The sequence below is a fragment of the Plecotus auritus genome, assembly GCF_963455305.1.
Source record: "Plecotus auritus genome assembly, chromosome: 9".
Classification (NCBI taxonomy): Eukaryota; Metazoa; Chordata; class Mammalia; order Chiroptera; family Vespertilionidae; genus Plecotus; species Plecotus auritus.
Genome location: NC_137783.1, coordinates 1109746 through 1127633, shown reverse-complemented (window position 1 = coordinate 1127633; position 17888 = coordinate 1109746). Strand labels below are relative to the sequence as shown.

Sequence of the window (17888 nt, the reverse complement as noted above, 5' to 3'; positions counted from 1 at the left end):
TGCTGGCCCTCAGGGTGTGGCAGGTGTGAGAGGAGGACAGAAGCCACGAGCCTGCTGTCCCATCTCAGAAAGCCCCTGGGCATCAGTGCCCACTCTCCCACAAACCCCTCCTCAGCCTGGAGTCACGGGGCCACCTTCATGAAAGTGCCACCTTCTCTGACCATAGGCCGCTCTCTGCAGAGACAGGCGCCAAGTATCTGATGAGAACTCAGAAGGAGGATGGCCAGAAGGAGCCTCCATCTAGTTAAGGGAGACAGAAGAGGAAACAGCCTCACAGCTCCTGAGGCTGAGCCAGCACTGGGGTCTCAGCAGGTCCCAGGACGCCTCCAGGGCTGACCTGAGCTTTGGCGGAGGGTCTCGGCCTAGCCTCCTCCCAGAAGCCCACTGGAGACAAGTCATCAGCCAACCATGTCGGACAAGGACCTGGTCAGAGACCCTCTTATACCCCCCTCCCTCAAGAAACAAGGATGTGATGGTCCCAATGGAGCCTCTTTCTGTCATGTTCCAACCACGGCGTGATTCAGAGTCAGAGTGGGGCCCAGGGAGGGGGAAGGGTCATGTACCTCCTGTTGTTGTAGGAGCGGCACTTGAGAGTGTACTTTTGGAATGAGTTGTCCATGAGTCTGGAAGACACAACAAAGAGAAAGACGTGGTGAGGCCTCGGGAACGGAGTCCTTCCTAAAAGGTGGGCCAGTCCCTGTGACCTTCCCATGTGCCTCCTGCACGTGTCCCTGCCTGTCCACAGCCTCCCACTCCGCTGGGTCAACGGGCCGAAGCCTGGGGGAGACCAGCCGCATCCCTTCACGTCTCTGACCGCCATGTTCCTCCCCATGAGAAGACCTTTCCCATCTCTCCCGCATGAGCCAGGCGCGCACTGGTGCGCTTGAGGCTTTGGCCTGTCTCTGAAGCTGGGATAGAAACAGTCAGGGCCTGGTGACTGAACCCGGAGGCAATCAATGTCCTGGTACCCGGAGGACCATCCTCACATGTTCACTGCCATCCCCGGGCACTGTCTTTGCCCCCTCGAGATGCACTTGTGACCATGCTGGCCCTCAGGCTGTGGCAGGTGTGAGAGGAGGACAGAAGCCAGGAGCCTGCTTTCCCATCTCAGAAAGCCCCTGGGCATCAGTGCCCACTCTCCCACAAAGCCCTCCTCAGCCTGGAGTCACGGGGCCACCTTCATGAAAGTGCCACCTTCTCTGACCATAGGCCGCTCTCTGCAGAGACAGGCGCCAAGTATCTGATGAGAACTCAGAAGGAGGATGGCCAGACGGAGCTTCCCTCTAGTTAAGGGAGACAGAAGAGGAAACAGCCTTACAGCTCCTGAGGCTGAGCCAGCACTGGGGTCTCAGCAGGTCCCAGGACGCCTCCAGGGCTTACCCTGAGCTATGGCGGAGGGTCTCGACCTAGCCTCCTCCCAGAAGCCCACTGGAGACAAGTCATCAGCCAACCATGTCGGACAAGGACCTGGTCAAAGACCCTCTTATACCCCCCTCCCTCAAGAAACAAGGATGTGGATGGTCCCAATGGAGTCTCTTCCTGTCACGTTCCAACCATGGCGTGATTCAGAGTCAGAGTGGGGCCTAAGGAGGGGGAAGGGTCGTGTACCTTCTGTTGTTGTAGGAGCGGCACTTGAGACTGGACTTGTGGAATGAGTTGTCCGTGAGTCTGGAAGACACAACAAAGAGAAAGACGTGGTGAGGCCTCGGGAACGGAGTCCTTCCTAAAAGGTGGGCCAGTCCCTGTGACCTTCCCATGTGCCTCCTGCACGTGTCCCTGCCTGTCCACAGCCTCCCACTCCGCTGGGTCAACGGGCCGAAGCCTGGGGGAGACCAGCCGCATCCCTTCACGTCTCTGGCCGCCATGTTCCTCCCCATCAGAAGACCTTTCCCATCTCTCCCGCATGAGCCAGGCGCGCACTGGTGCGCTTGAGGCTTTGGCCTGTCTCTGAAGCTGGGATAGAAACAGTCAGGGCCTGGTGACTGGACCCGGAGGCAATCTATGTCCTGGTACCCGGAGGACCATCCTCACATGTTCACTGCCATCCCCGGGCACTGTCTCTGCCCCCTGGAGATGCAGATGTGACCGGGGACCTCAGGGTGTGGCTGGTGTGAGAGGAGGTCAGAAGCCAGGAGCCTGCTGTCCCATCTTCAGAAAGCCCCTGGGCATCAGTGCCCACTCCCCACAAAGCCCTCCTCAGCCTGGAGTCACGGGGCCACCTTCATAAAAGTGCCACCTTCTCTGACCATCGGCCGCTCTCTGCCGAGACAGCCGCCAAGTATCTGATGAGAACTCAGAAGGAGGATGGCCAGACGGAATCTTTGGAATTCCCCCCTCTAGTTAAGGAGACAGAGGGCAACAGTCTGGTCCACATGGGGTTCACGGAGCACGTGCAGGAGCCATAGGTCAGCTGGAGAGGGCCTACCGGCAGAGGTGGGCACGGAGATAGCCATCCCAGGAGAGGAGGCTGGGACTCACCTGGCCAGGTAGTAGAGGACTGAGTAACTGAGGGAAGAAAAAGACAGTCAGACACCAAGCTTCCAGATGCCCAGCCCAGATCCCAGGTTGCTGACCCACAGCTTCTACACACGGAGGGGACCCCGGGCACATGGCCTCAGGTTGGACACAATAGTGCCACTCGGCATCTAGCAGTCCTTCCAAAACCAACCCTCTTGTCCCCTGCAATTGCCTGCCTCCCTGAGCCCGAGGACTTCCTGTGCAGTGTAAGGACGGCAGTGTCATGCCTGGGAGAGGCCACGGGGCCCTGGTGTTCACCCCAGAGAAAGAACAGGGAATGACCCCAGCAAATGGGGTCAACCAAGTGCACACTGATTTTCAGCCTTGACACATTCTGATATGGATAGTTGACACAAATTTCTAGAGTTTTCCATGTGGTCCCAATGCCCCATCCCCAAGGCCCTCATTGGCTCATTCCATTCGTTGGCCACCTGCCATCTCCCAGCTCCCCTGCTCCCTCCCACTCTCTCTGTCCTTCACAAAGGACCTATGGGCTCTCAGGATGTCCCTTCAGCGTCACCATCTTGGAGGTGACACCGACCTCACAGAGGGGAGGTGCTTACCAACCCCCACACCCAGGGCCCGGCAGCACTGAGGGAAGCCCCACACTCCCTCCAGGGGAGAGTGAGCTCACTCTGGGGGCACAAGGACACCTCCTCCATGTCTGTGCTGAGCTCCAGGCCCGAGGATGGTTCCAGACTCAGGGCTTCCCTCGTAGCCATGCCCAAGGGTAGGCGGACAACTTTGGACACACCCAAGGGTTCATCTCCATCACGGGGAAAAGAGCAGGGACATGCATCCTGCCAGGTCTAAGAATGCCCCAAGGTAGGGACCCCCAGGATTGCCCATGGAGGTGAGCAGGACTGCCCCCCGCATGCGCCGGGGCCACCCAGGGCGGAGTTCCCTGGCTCTGGGGACAGGCCAAGTCCATGGCCTCCTTAGCCACTTATTTCTCCTCCACGGTCCTGCCTGACTTGAGGCAAAGCCCTCCGGGGTGATTGACCTTAGCCAGACAGGAGTGGAAAGAGCCTCACAGCTCCTGAGGCTGAGCCAGTGCTGGGGTCTCAGCAGGACCCAGGAAGCATCCAGGGCTGACCCTGAGCTAAGGCGGAGGGTCTCGGCCTAGCCTCCTCCCTGAAGCCCACTGGAGACACGTCATCAGCCAACCATGTCGGACAAGGACCTGGTCAGAGACCCTCTTCTGCCCCCTCCCCCAAGAAACAAGGATGTGGTTCGCCTTTATGGAGCCTCTTCCTGCCCTGGGAGGGGGATGGGTCGTGTACCTCCTGTTGTTGTAGGAGCGGCACTTGAGAGTGTACTTTTGGAATCAGTTGTCCATGAGTCTGGAAGACACAACAACGAGAAAGACGTGGTGAGGCCTCGGGAACGGAGTCCTTCCCAAAAAGGAGGGCCAGTCCCCGTGACTTTCCCATGTGCCTCCTGCACGTGCTCCCTGCAGGTCCACAGCCTCCCGCTCCGCTGGGTCAACAGGCCCAAAGCCTGGGGGAGAGCAGCCACATCCCTCCACGTTCTCTGACCGCCATGTTCCTCCCCATGAGAAGACCTTTCCCATCTCTCCCGCATGAGCCAGGCGCGCACTGGTGCGCTTGAGGCTTTGGCCTGTCTCTGAAGCTGGGATAGAAACAGTCAGGGCCTGGTGACTGAACCCGGAGGCAATCAATGTCCTGGTACCCGGAGGACCATCCTCACATGTTCACTGCCATCCCCGGGCACTGTCTTTGCCCCCTCGAGATGCACTTGTGACCATGCTGGCCCTCAGGCTGTGGCAGGTGTGAGAGGAGGACAGAAGCCAGGAGCCTGCTTTCCCATCTCAGAAAGCCCCTGGGCATCAGTGCCCACTCTCCCACAAAGCCCTCCTCAGCCTGGAGTCACGGGGCCACCTTCATGAAAGTGCCACCTTCTCTGACCATAGGCCGCTCTCTGCAGAGACAGGCGCCAAGTATCTGATGAGAACTCAGAAGGAGGATGGCCAGACGGAGCTTCCCTCTAGTTAAGGGAGACAGAAGAGGAAACAGCCTTACAGCTCCTGAGGCTGAGCCAGCACTGGGGTCTCAGCAGGTCCCAGGACGCCTCCAGGGCTTACCCTGAGCTATGGCGGAGGGTCTCGACCTAGCCTCCTCCCAGAAGCCCACTGGAGACAAGTCATCAGCCAACCATGTCGGACAAGGACCTGGTCAAAGACCCTCTTATACCCCCCTCCCTCAAGAAACAAGGATGTGGATGGTCCCAATGGAGTCTCTTCCTGTCACGTTCCAACCATGGCGTGATTCAGAGTCAGAGTGGGGCCTAAGGAGGGGGAAGGGTCGTGTACCTTCTGTTGTTGTAGGAGCGGCACTTGAGACTGGACTTGTGGAATGAGTTGTCCGTGAGTCTGGAAGACACAACAAAGAGAAAGACGTGGTGAGGCCTCGGGAACGGAGTCCTTCCTAAAAGGTGGGCCAGTCCCTGTGACCTTCCCATGTGCCTCCTGCACGTGTCCCTGCCTGTCCACAGCCTCCCACTCCGCTGGGTCAACGGGCCGAAGCCTGGGGGAGACCAGCCGCATCCCTTCACGTCTCTGGCCGCCATGTTCCTCCCCATCAGAAGACCTTTCCCATCTCTCCCGCATGAGCCAGGCGCGCACTGGTGCGCTTGAGGCTTTGGCCTGTCTCTGAAGCTGGGATAGAAACAGTCAGGGCCTGGTGACTGGACCCGGAGGCAATCTATGTCCTGGTACCCGGAGGACCATCCTCACATGTTCACTGCCATCCCCGGGCACTGTCTCTGCCCCCTGGAGATGCAGATGTGACCGGGGACCTCAGGGTGTGGCTGGTGTGAGAGGAGGTCAGAAGCCAGGAGCCTGCTGTCCCATCTTCAGAAAGCCCCTGGGCATCAGTGCCCACTCCCCACAAAGCCCTCCTCAGCCTGGAGTCACGGGGCCACCTTCATAAAAGTGCCACCTTCTCTGACCATCGGCCGCTCTCTGCCGAGACAGCCGCCAAGTATCTGATGAGAACTCAGAAGGAGGATGGCCAGACGGAATCTTTGGAATTCCCCCCTCTAGTTAAGGAGACAGAGGGCAACAGTCTGGTCCACATGGGGTTCACGGAGCACGTGCAGGAGCCATAGGTCAGCTGGAGAGGGCCTACCGGCAGAGGTGGGCACGGAGATAGCCATCCCAGGAGAGGAGGCTGGGACTCACCTGGCCAGGTAGTAGAGGACTGAGTAACTGAGGGAAGAAAAAGACAGTCAGACACCAAGCTTCCAGATGCCCAGCCCAGATCCCAGGTTGCTGACCCACAGCTTCTACACACGGAGGGGACCCCGGGCACATGGCCTCAGGTTGGACACAATAGTGCCACTCGGCATCTAGCAGTCCTTCCAAAACCAACCCTCTTGTCCCCTGCAATTGCCTGCCTCCCTGAGCCCGAGGACTTCCTGTGCAGTGTAAGGACGGCAGTGTCATGCCTGGGAGAGGCCACGGGGCCCTGGTGTTCACCCCAGAGAAAGAACAGGGAATGACCCCAGCAAATGGGGTCAACCAAGTGCACACTGATTTTCAGCCTTGACACATTCTGATATGGATAGTTGACACAAATTTCTAGAGTTTTCCATGTGGTCCCAATGCCCCATCCCCAAGGCCCTCATTGGCTCATTCCATTCGTTGGCCACCTGCCATCTCCCAGCTCCCCTGCTCCCTCCCACTCTCTCTGTCCTTCACAAAGGACCTATGGGCTCTCAGGATGTCCCTTCAGCGTCACCATCTTGGAGGTGACACCGACCTCACAGAGGGGAGGTGCTTACCAACCCCCACACCCAGGGCCCGGCAGCACTGAGGGAAGCCCCACACTCCCTCCAGGGGAGAGTGAGCTCACTCTGGGGGCACAAGGACACCTCCTCCATGTCTGTGCTGAGCTCCAGGCCCGAGGATGGTTCCAGACTCAGGGCTTCCCTCGTAGCCATGCCCAAGGGTAGGCGGACAACTTTGGACACACCCAAGGGTTCATCTCCATCACGGGGAAAAGAGCAGGGACATGCATCCTGCCAGGTCTAAGAATGCCCCAAGGTAGGGACCCCCAGGATTGCCCATGGAGGTGAGCAGGACTGCCCCCCGCATGCGCCGGGGCCACCCAGGGCGGAGTTCCCTGGCTCTGGGGACAGGCCAAGTCCATGGCCTCCTTAGCCACTTATTTCTCCTCCACGGTCCTGCCTGACTTGAGGCAAAGCCCTCCGGGGTGATTGACCTTAGCCAGACAGGAGTGGAAAGAGCCTCACAGCTCCTGAGGCTGAGCCAGTGCTGGGGTCTCAGCAGGACCCAGGAAGCATCCAGGGCTGACCCTGAGCTAAGGCGGAGGGTCTCGGCCTAGCCTCCTCCCTGAAGCCCACTGGAGACACGTCATCAGCCAACCATGTCGGACAAGGACCTGGTCAGAGACCCTCTTCTGCCCCCTCCCCCAAGAAACAAGGATGTGGTTCGCCTTTATGGAGCCTCTTCCTGCCCTGGGAGGGGGATGGGTCGTGTACCTCCTGTTGTTGTAGGAGCGGCACTTGAGAGTGTACTTTTGGAATCAGTTGTCCATGAGTCTGGAAGACACAACAACGAGAAAGACGTGGTGAGGCCTCGGGAACGGAGTCCTTCCCAAAAAGGAGGGCCAGTCCCCGTGACTTTCCCATGTGCCTCCTGCACGTGCTCCCTGCAGGTCCACAGCCTCCCGCTCCGCTGGGTCAACAGGCCCAAAGCCTGGGGGAGAGCAGCCACATCCCTCCACGTTCTCTGACCGCCATGTTCCTCCCCATGAGAAGACCTTTCCCATCTCTCCCGCATGAGCCTGGCGCGCACTGGTGCGCTTGAGGCTTTGGCCTGTCTCTGAAGCTGGGATAGAAACAGTCAGGGCCTGGTGACTGAACCCGGAGGCAATCAATGTCCTGGTACCCGGAGGACCATCCTCACATGTTCACTGCCATCCCCGGGCACTGTCTTTGCCCCCTCGAGATGCACTTGTGACCATGCTGACCCTCAGGCTGTGGCAGGTGTGAGAGGAGGACAGAAGCCAGGAGCCTGCTTTCCCATCTCAGAAAGCCCCTGGGCATCAGTGCCCACTCTCCCACAAAGCCCTCCTCAGCCTGGAGTCACGGGGCCACCTTCATGAAAGTGCCACCTTCTCTGACCATAGGCCGCTCTCTGCAGAGACAGGCGCCAAGTATCTGATGAGAACTCAGAAGGAGGATGGCCAGACGGAGCTTCCCTCTAGTTAAGGGAGACAGAAGAGGAAACAGCCTTACAGCTCCTGAGGCTGAGCCAGCACTGGGGTCTCAGCAGGTCCCAGGACGCCTCCAGGGCTGACCCTGAGCTATGGCGGAGGGTCTCGACCTAGCCTCCTCCCAGAAGCCCACTGGAGACAAGTCATCAGCCAACCATGTCGGACAAGGACCTGGTCAAAGACCCTCTTATACCCCCCTCCCTCAAGAAACAAGGATGTAGATGGTCCCAATGGAGCCTCTTCCTGTCACGTTCCAACCACGGCGTGATTCAGAGTCAGAGTGGGGCCTAAGGAGGGGGAAGGGTCGTGTACCTTCTGTTGTTGTAGGAGCGGCACTTGAGACTGGACTTGTGGAATGAGTTGTCCATGAGTCTGGAAGACACAACAAAGAGAAAGACGTGGTGAGGCCTCGGGAACGGAGTCCTTCCTAAAAGGTGGGCCAGTCCCTGTGACCTTCCCATGTGCCTCCTGCACGTGTCCCTGCCTGTCCACAGCCTTCCCCTCCGCTGGGTCAACGGGCCGAAGCCTGGGGGAGACCAGCCTCATCCCTTCACGTCTCTGACCGCCATGTTCCTCCCCATCAGAAGACCTTTCCCATCTCTCCCGCATGAGCCAGGCGCGCACTGGTGCGCTTGAGGCTTTGGCCTGACTCTGAAGCTGGGATAGAAACAGTCACTGACTGAACCCGGAGGCAATCTATGTCCTGGTACCCGGAGGACCATCCTCACATGTTCACTGCCATCCCCGGGCACTGTCTCTGCCCCCTGGAGATGCAGATGTGTCCTGCTGGCCCTCAGGGTGTGGCAGGTGTGAGAGGAGGACAGAAGCCAGGAGCCTGCTGTCCCATCTTCAGAAAGCCCCTGGGCATCAGTGCCCACTCCCCACAAAGCCCTCCTCAGCCTGGAGTCACGGGGCCACCTTCATGAAAGTGCCACCTTCTCTGACCATCGGCCGCTCTCTGCCGAGACAGCTGCCAAGTATCTGATGAGAACTCAGAAGGAGGATGGCCAGACGGAATCTTTGGAATCCCCCCTCTAGTTAAGGAGACAGAGGGCTACAGTCTGGTCCACATTGGGTTCACGGAGCACGTGCAGGAGCCATAGGTCAGCTGGAGAGGGCCTACCGGCAGAGGTGGGCACGGAGATAGCCATCCCAGGAGAGGAGGCTGGGACTCACCTGGCCAGGTAGTAGAGGACTGAGTAACTGAGGGAAGAAAAAGACAGTCAGACACCAAGCTTCCAGATGCCCAGCCCAGATCCCAGGTTGCTGACCCACAGCTTCTACACACAGAGGGGACCCCGGGCACATGGCCTCAGGCTGGACACAATAGTGCCACTCGGCATCTAGCAGTCCTTCCAAAACCACCCCTCTTGTCCCCTGCCATCGCCTGCCTCCCTGAGCCCGAGGACTTCCTGTGCAGTGTAAGGACGGCAGTGTCATGCTGGGACAGGCCACGGGACCCTGGTGTTGACTCCAGAGAAAGAACAGGGAATGACCCCAGCAAATGGGGTCAACCAATGTGCACACTGATTTTTCAGCCTTGACCCATTCTGATATTGAGAGTTGACACAAATTGCTAGGGTTTCCATGTGGTCCCAATGCCCCATCCCCAAGGCCCTCATTGGCTCATTCCATTCGTTGGACACCTGCCATCTCCCACCTCTCATGCTCCATCCCACTGTCTCTGTTTTTCACAAAGGACCTCTGTGCTCTCAGGATGTCCCTTCAGCGTCACCATCTTGGAGGTGACACCGACCTCACAGAGGGGAGGTGCTTACCAACCCACACACCCAGGGCCCGGCAGCCCTGAGGGAAGCCCCACACTCCCTCCAGGGGAGAGTGAGCTCACTCTGGGGGCACAAGGACACCTACTCCATGTCTGTGCTGAGCTCCAGGCCCAAGGATGGTTCCAGACTCAGGGCCTCCCTCAAAGCCATGCCCAAGGTTAGGCGGACAACTTTGGACACACCCAAGGATTCATCTCCATCACGGGGAAAAGAGCAGGAACATCCATCCTGCCAGGTCTAAGGATGCCCCAAGGTAGGGAGCCCCAGGATTGCCCGTGGAGTTGAGCAGGACTGCCCGCCCCCCGCATCTCCTGGGACCACCCAGGGCAGAGTTCCCTGGCTCTGGGGACAGGCCAAGTCCATGGCCTCCTTAGCCACTTATTTCTCCTCCACGGTCCTGCCTGACTTGAGGCAAAGCCCTTGGGGGCAATCGACCTCGGCCAAACAGGAGAGGAAAGAGCCCACAGCTCCTGAGGCTGAGCCAGCATTGGGGTCTCAGCAGGTCCCAAGAGGCCTCCAGGGCTGACCCTGAGCTATGGCGGAGGGTCTCGACCTAGACTCCCCCCAGAAGCCTACTGGAGACACGTTATCAGCCAACCATGTCGGACCAGGACCTGGTCAGAGACCCTCCTCTGCCCCCTCCCCCAGGAAACAAGGATGTGGATGGTCCCAATGGAGCCTCTTCCTGTCACGTTCCAACCACGGCGTGATTCAGAGTCAGAGTGGGGCCCAGGGAGGGGGAAGGGTCATGTACCTCCTGTTGTTGTAGGAGAGGCACTTGAGACTAGACTTGTGGAATGAGTTGTCCATGAGTCTGGAAGACACAACAACGAGAAAGACGTGGTGAGGCCTCGGGAAAGGAGTCCTTCCCAAAAAGTGGGCCAGTCCCCGTGACTTTCCCATGTGACTCCTGCACGTGCTCCCTGCCTGTCCACAGCCTCCCGCTCCGCTGTGTCAACGGGTTCAAACCCTGGGAGAGACCAGCCACATCCCTCCACGTCTCTGACCGCCATGTTCCTCCCCATCAGATGACCTTTCCCATCTCTCCCGCATGAGCCAGGCGCACACTGGTGCGCTTGAGACTTTGGCCTGACTCTGAAGCTGGGATAGAAACAGTCACTGACTGTTTAGTCAGTGACTGAACCCGGAGGCAATCTATGTCCTGGTACCCGGAGGACCATCATCACATGTTTACTGCCATCCTCGGGCACTGTCTCTGCCCCCTCGAGATGCAGATGTGTCCTGCTGGCCCTCAGGGTGTGGCAGGTGTGAGAGGAGGACAGAAGCCAGGAGCCTGCTGTCCCATCTTCAGTAAGCCCCTGGGCATCAGTGCCCATTCCCCACAAAGCCCTCCTCAGCCTGGAGTCACGGGGCCACCTTCATGAAAGTGCCACCTTCTCTGACCATCGGCCGCTCTCTGCCGAGACAGCCGCCAAGTATCTGATGAGAACTCAGAAGGAGGATGGCCAGACGGAATCTTTGGAATCCCCCCTCTAGTTAAGGAGACAGAGGGCAACAGTCTGGTCCATATGGGGTTCACGGAGCAGATGCAGGAGCCATGGTTCAGCTGGAGAGGGCCTACCGGCAGAGGTGGGCAGGGAGCTAGCCATCCCAGGAGAGGTGGCGTTACTCACCTGGCCAGGAAGTGGAGGACTGAGTAGCTGAGGGAAGAAAAATACAGTCAGACACCAAGCTCCCAGGTGCCCAGCCCAGATCCCAGGTTGCTGACCCACAGCTTGTACACACAGAGCGGACCCCTTGCACATGGCCTCAGGCTGGACACCAAAGCGCCACTCGGAACCTCGCAGTCCTTCCAAAGCCACTCCCTCTGTCCCCTGTCATCGCCTGCCTCCTTGAGCCCGAGGACTTCCTGTGCAGTGTAAGGAAGGCAGTGTCATGCCTGGGACAGGCCACGGGGCCCTGGTATTGACCCCAGAGTAAGAACAGGGAATGACCCCAGCAAATGGGGTCAACCAAGTGCACACTGATTTTTCAGCCTTGACCCATTCTGATATTGGAGAGTTGACACAAATTTCTAGAGTTTTCCATGTGGTCCTAATGCCCCATCCACAAGGCCCTCATTGGCTCATTCCATTTGTTGGCCACCTGCCAACTCCCACCTCCTCTGCTCCATCCCACTGTCTCTGTCCTTCACAAAGGACCTCTGTGCTCTCAGGATGTCCCTTCAACGTCACCATCTTGGAGGTGACACCGACCTCAGAGACGGAGGTGCTTACCAACCCCACACACCCTCCAGTGGACCGGCTGCCTTAAGGAAGCCCCACACACCCTCCAGGGGAGAGTGAGCTGGCTCCGGAAACACAAGGACACCTCCTCCATGTCTGTGCTGAGCTCCAGGCCCGAGGATGGTTCCAGACTCAGGGCCTCTCTCATGGCCATGCCCAACGGTAGGCGGTTGACTTTGGACACACCCAAGGATTCATCTCCATCATGGGGATAGGAGCAGGGACATCCTGTCCTACCAGGTCTAAGGATGCCCCAAGGTAGGGAGCCCCAGGATTGCCCATGGAGGTGAGCTGGACTGCCCCCCCATCCTCCGGGGCCACCCAGGGCAGAGTTCCATGGCTCCCGGGACAGGCCAAGGCCATGGCCTCCTTAGCCACTTATTTCTCCTCCACGGTCCTGCCTGACTTGAGGCAACGCCCTCGGGGGCGATCGACCTCGGCCAGACAGGAGAGGAAAGAGCCTCACAGCTCCTGAGGCTGAGCCAGCACTGGGGTCTCAGCAAGTCCAAGGAGGCCTCCAGGGCTGACCCTGAGCTATGGCGGAGGGTCTCGGCCTAGCCTCCTCCCAGAAGCCCACTGGAGACAAGTCATCAGCGAACCATGTCCGACCCCGACCTGGTCGGAGACCCTCCTCTCCCCTCATCCCCCAGAAAACAAGGATGAGGATGGCCCATATAGAGCCTCTTCCTGTCACATTCCAACCACGGCGTGATTCAGAGTCAGAGTGGGGCCCAGGGAGGGGGAAGGGTCGTATACCTTCTGTGGGTACAGTAGGAGAGGAACTTGAGAAGGGAGTTGTGTAATCAGTTGTCCATGAGTCTGGAAGACACAACAAAGAGAAAGACGTGGTGAGGCCTCGGGAAAGGAGTCCTTCTCAAAAGGTGGGCCAGTCCCCGTGACTTTCCCATGTGCCTCCTGCACGTGCTCCCTGCCTGTCCACAGTCTCCCGCTCCGCTGGGTCATTGGGGCCGAAGCCTGGGGGAGACCAGCCGCATCCCTTCACGTCTCTGACCGCCATGTTCCTCCCCATCAGAAGACCTTTCCCATCTCTCCCGCATGAGCCAGGCGCGCACTGGTGCGCTTGAGGCTTTGGCCTGTCTCTGAAGCTGGGATAGAAACAGTCAGGGCCTGGTGACTGAACCGGGAGGCAATCAATGTCCTGGTACACGGAGAACCCTCATCACGTGTTCACTGCCATCCCCGGGCACTGTCTCTGCCCCCTCGAGATGCACTTGTGACCTGGGGACCTCAGGGTGTGGCAGGTGTGAGAGGAGGACAGAAGCCAGGAGCCTGCTGTCCCATCTCAGAAAGCCCCTGGGCATCAGTGCCCACTCTCCCACAAAGCCCTCCTCAGCCTGGAGTCACGGGGCCACCTTCATGAAAGTGCCACCTTCTCTGACCATAGGCCGCTCTCTGCAGAGACAGGCTCCAAGTATCTGATGAGAACTCAGAAGGAGGTTGGCCAGACGGAATCTTTGGAATCCCCCCTCTAGTTAAGGAGACAAAAGTGTCGTGCCACTGGGGTTCAAGGAGCCATGGTTCAGCTGGAGAGGGCTGCCCGGCAGAGGTGTGCAGGAAGAGGGACACCCAGGAGATGTGGCCGTGACTCACATGGCCAGGAACTAGAGGACTGAGTAGCTGAGGGAAGAAAAAGACAGTCAGACACCAAGCTCCCAGGTGCCCGGCCCAGATCCCAGGTTGCTGACCCTCAGCTTCTACACACAGAGCTGACCCCGTGCACATGGCCTCAGGCTGGACACAACAGTGCTTCCTCACATCTAGCAGTCCTTCCAAAGCCATGCCCTCTGTCCCCTGCCATCGCCTGCCTCCATGAGCCCGTGGACTTCCTGTGCAGTGTAAGGACGGCAGGGTCATGCTGGGACAGGCCACGGGGCCCTCGTGTTGACCCCAGAGAACAACCCCACCAAATGGGTCAACCAATGTGCACACCAATCTTTCAGCCTTGACCCATTCTGATATTGACAGTTGACACAAATTTCTAGAGTTTTCCATGTGGTCCCAATGTCCCATCCCCAAGGCCCTCATTGGCTCATTCCATTCGTTGGCCACCTGCCATCTCCCAGCTCCCCTGCTCCCTCCCTGTCTCTCTGTCCTTCACCAAGGAGCTCTGTGTTCTCAGAATGTCCCTTCAGCGTCACCATCTTGGAGGTGACACCGACCTCACAGAGGGAGGTGCTTCCCAACCCCCACACCCAGGGATGGGCTGCCCTGAAGGAAGCCCCAGACCCCCTCCAGCGGGGAGAGAGCTGGCTCCGGGGGCACAAGGGGGGCTGCTCTCGGTGCTCAGGAAGCTGCCTTCTGTGCATGGTCACTGAGCTCAGGGCCCTTCCAGCTTGTTCCAGGCACGGCCTTCAGGGTGCTGGGCGCATGGACCAACCACGCTGACGTGTAGACCGAGTAGGTGACCTAGCCCCTGGGTGCCCGCTGCCCTGAGTCACTCCAGTGCCTGGGGGACAGTAGGAGGCTGAGGCGGGGTCCTGGCGTGGGGAGTGGGTGTGTCCTCAGCAGCATCAGCCCAGAAGGGCCCCCAGGGATGGCAGAGACGCACCTGAGCAGATGACGCCCGCGTCCTCCCCGTGGTTGCAGTTGTGCGAGTTCCAGCCCCTGTGCGGGCAGCTCCACAGGTAGGACTCGTGCCCCGAGCAGCCCACGTCGTCCAGCAGGATCGGCCCTGAGCCCTGCCCGAACCGGGCACTTCCTGGGGCCGACCTGGCCCAGCCACAGCCCAGCTGCCTGCACACCACGTTGGCGTCGTTGGTGTCCCACCCGTCGTCACACACGGTGCCCCAGGAGCCTCGGTAGAGGACCTCCACGCGGCCCTGACACCGGTCACCGCCGTTCACCAGCCTCAGGGCCAACCCCGATTCGGTCCAGGACCCTGGAGGACGGCACAAGGACACCTCCTCCATGTCTGTGCTGAGCTCCAGGCCCGAGGATGGTTCCAGACTCAGGGCCTCTCTCATAGCCATGCCCAACCGTAGGCGGTTGACTTTGGACACACCCAAGGATTCATCTCCATCACGGGGATAGGAGCAGGGACATCCTGTCCTACCAGGTCTAAGGATGCCCCAAGTTAGGGAGCCCCAGGATTGCCCATGGAGGTGAGCTGGACTGCCCCCCCATCCTCCGGGGCCACCCAGGGCAGAGTTCCATGGCTCCCGGGACAGGCCAAGGCCATGGCCTCCTTAGCCACTTATTTCTCCTCCACGGTCCTGCCTGACTTGAGGCAACGCCCTCGGGGGCGATCGACCTCGGCCAGACAGGAGAGGAAAGAGCCTCACAGCTCCTGAGGCTGAGCCAGCACTGGGGTCTCAGCAAGTCCAAGGAGGCCTCCAGGGCTGACCCTGAGCTATGGCGGAGGGTCTCGGCCTAGCCTCCTCCCAGAAGCCCACTGGAGACAAGTCATCAGCGAACCATGTCCGACCCCGACCTGGTCGGAGACCCTCCTCTCCCCTCATCCCCCAGAAAACAAGGATGAGGATGGCCCATATAGAGCCTCTTCCTGTCACATTCCAACCACGGCGTGATTCAGAGTCAGAGTGGGGCCCAGGGAGGGGGAAGGGTCGTATACCTTCTGTGGGTGCAGTAGGAGAGGAACTTGAGAAGGGAGTTGTGTAATCAGTTGTCCATGAGTCTGGAAGACACAACAAAGAGAAAGACGTGGTGAGGCCTCGGGAAAGGAGTCCTTCTCAAAAGGTGGGCCAGTCCCCGTGACTTTCCCCTGTGCCTCCTGCACGTGCTCCCTGCCTGTCCACAGTCTCCCGCTCCGCTGGGTCATTGGGGCCGAAGCCTGGGGGAGACCAGCCGCATCCCTCCACGTCTCTGACCGCCATGTTCCTCCCCATCAGAAGACCTTTCCCATCTCTCCCGCATGAGCCAGGCGCGCACTGGTGCGCTTGAGGCTTTGGCCTGTCTCTGAAGCTGGGATAGAAACAGTCAGGGCCTGGTGACTGAACCGGGAGGCAATCAATGTCCTGGTACACGGAGAACCCTCATCACGTGTTCACTGCCATCCCCGGGCACTGTCTCTGCCCCCTCGAGATGCACTTGTGACCTGGGGACCTCAGGGTGTGGCAGGTGTGAGAGGAGGACAGAAGCCAGGAGCCTGCTGTCCCATCTCAGAAAGCCCCTGGGCATCAGTGCCCACTCTCCCACAAAGCCCTCCTCAGCCTGGAGTCACGGGGCCACCTTCATGAAAGTGCCACCTTCTCTGACCATAGGCCGCTCTCTGCAGAGACAGGCGCCAAGTATCTGATGAGAACTCAGAAGGAGGTTGGCCAGACGGAATCTTTGGAATCCCCCCTCTAGTTAAGGAGACAAAAGTGTCGTGCCACTGGGGTTCAAGGAGCCATGGTTCAGCTGGAGAGGGCTGCCCGGCAGAGGTGTGCAGGGAGAGGGACACCCAGGAGATGTGGCCGTGACTCACATGGCCAGGAACTAGAGGACTGAGTAGCTGAGGGAAGAAAAAGACAGTCAGACACCAAGCTCCCAGGTGCCCGGCCCAGATCCCAGGTTGCTGACCCACAGCTTCTACACACAGAGCTGACCCCGTGCACATGGCCTCAGGCTGGACACAACAGTGCTTCCTCACATCTCGCAGTCCTTCCAAAGCCATGCCCTCTGTCCCCTGCCATCGCCTGCCTCCATGAGCCCGTGGACTTCCTGTGCAGTGTAAGGACGGCAGGGTCATGCTGGGACAGGCCACGGGGCCCTCGTGTTGACCCCAGAGAACAACCCCACCAAATGGGTCAACCAATGTGCACACCAATCTTTCAGCCTTGACCCATTCTGATATTGACAGTTGACACAAATTTCTAGAGTTTTCCATGTGGTCCCAATGTCCCATTCATTGGCTCATTCCATTCGTTGGCCACCTGCCATCTCCCAGCTCCCCTGCTCCCTCCCTGTCTCTCTGTCCTTCACCAAGGAGCTCTGTGTTCTCAGAATGTCCCTTCAGCATCACCATCTTGGAGGTGACACCGACCTCACAGAGGGAGGTGCTTCCCAACCCCCACACCCAGGGACGGGCTGCCCTGAAGGAAGCCCCTGACCCCCTCCAGCGGGGAGAGAGCTGGCTCCGGGGGAACAAGGGGGGCTGCTCTCTGTGCTCAGGAAGCTGCCTGCTGTGCATGGTCACTGAGCTCAGGGCCCTTCCAGCTTGTTCCAGGCACGGCCTTCAGGGTGCTGGGCGCATGGACCGACCACGCTGACCTGTAACCTGAGCAGGTGACGTAGCCCCTGGGTGCCCGCTGCCCTGAGTCACTGCAGTGTCTGGAGGTCAGTAGGAGGCTCAGACGGGGTCCTGGCGTGGGGAGTGGGTGTGTCCTCAGCAGCATCAGCCCAGAAGGGCCCCCAGGGATGGCAGAGACGCACCTGAGCAGATGACGCCCGCGTCCTCCCCGTGGTTGCAGTTGTGCGAGTTCCAGCCCCTGTGCGGGCAGCTCCACAGGTAGGACTCGTGCCCCGAGCAGCCCACGTCGTCCAGCAGGATCGGCCCTGAGCCCTGCCCGAACCGGGCACTTCCTGGGGCCGACCTGGCCCAGCCACAGCCCAGCTGCCTGCACACCACGTTGGCGTCGTTGGTGTCCCACCCGTCGTCACACACGGTGCCCCAGGAGCCTCGGTAGAGGACCTCCACGCGGCCCTGACACCGGTCACCGCCGTTCACCAGCCTCAGGGCCAACCCCGATTCGGTCCAGGACCCTGGAGGACGGCACAAGGACACCTCCTCCATGTCTGTGCTGAGCTCCAGGCCCGAGGATGGTTCCAGACTCAGGGCCTCCCTCGGGGACACGTCCAGGGCAGGTGTCAGCTTTCCACACGCCCAGGGATTCATCTACATCACGGGAGGGAGCGGGACATCCTGTCCTGCCAGGTCTAAGGATGCCCACGGCAGGGAGCCCCAGGATTGCCCATGGAGGTGAGCAGGACTGCCCCCCGCACCCCCCAGGGCCACCCAGGGGGGAGCCACAGGGCTCCCGGGCTGGTCCTCCCGCTGGGGAGCTCGCTGGTTCCTCCGTGGGCCTGGGTGACCTCAGGCAAAGCCTTCGAAGGTG

At 59.7% G+C, this 17888-nt stretch overlaps 1 protein-coding gene across 1 annotated transcript in view; it reads right to left on the bottom strand.

Annotated features, from left to right (window-relative positions):
* Positions 1 to 17668, bottom strand: part of DMBT1 (deleted in malignant brain tumors 1) — a gene marked incomplete at its 5' end in the record, with an annotated part of 36582 nt that extends 18914 nt beyond the window's left edge. The window contains 15 exons of the mRNA XM_080687846.1: positions 564 to 623; positions 1609 to 1668; positions 2479 to 2505; positions 3801 to 3860; positions 4850 to 4909; positions 5720 to 5746; positions 7042 to 7101; positions 8091 to 8150; positions 8955 to 8981; positions 10320 to 10379; positions 11200 to 11226; positions 12568 to 12630; positions 14381 to 14710; positions 15404 to 15466; positions 17206 to 17668. Of these exons, the coding sequence (XP_080543972.1) occupies positions 564 to 623; positions 1609 to 1668; positions 2479 to 2505; positions 3801 to 3860; positions 4850 to 4909; positions 5720 to 5746; positions 7042 to 7101; positions 8091 to 8150; positions 8955 to 8981; positions 10320 to 10379; positions 11200 to 11226; positions 12568 to 12630; positions 14381 to 14710; positions 15404 to 15466; positions 17206 to 17668 (1447 nt within the window). The remainder of the gene's footprint in view (positions 1 to 563; positions 624 to 1608; positions 1669 to 2478; positions 2506 to 3800; positions 3861 to 4849; positions 4910 to 5719; positions 5747 to 7041; positions 7102 to 8090; positions 8151 to 8954; positions 8982 to 10319; positions 10380 to 11199; positions 11227 to 12567; positions 12631 to 14380; positions 14711 to 15403; positions 15467 to 17205) is intronic.
* Between the last annotated feature and the right edge of the window lie 220 nt (positions 17669 to 17888).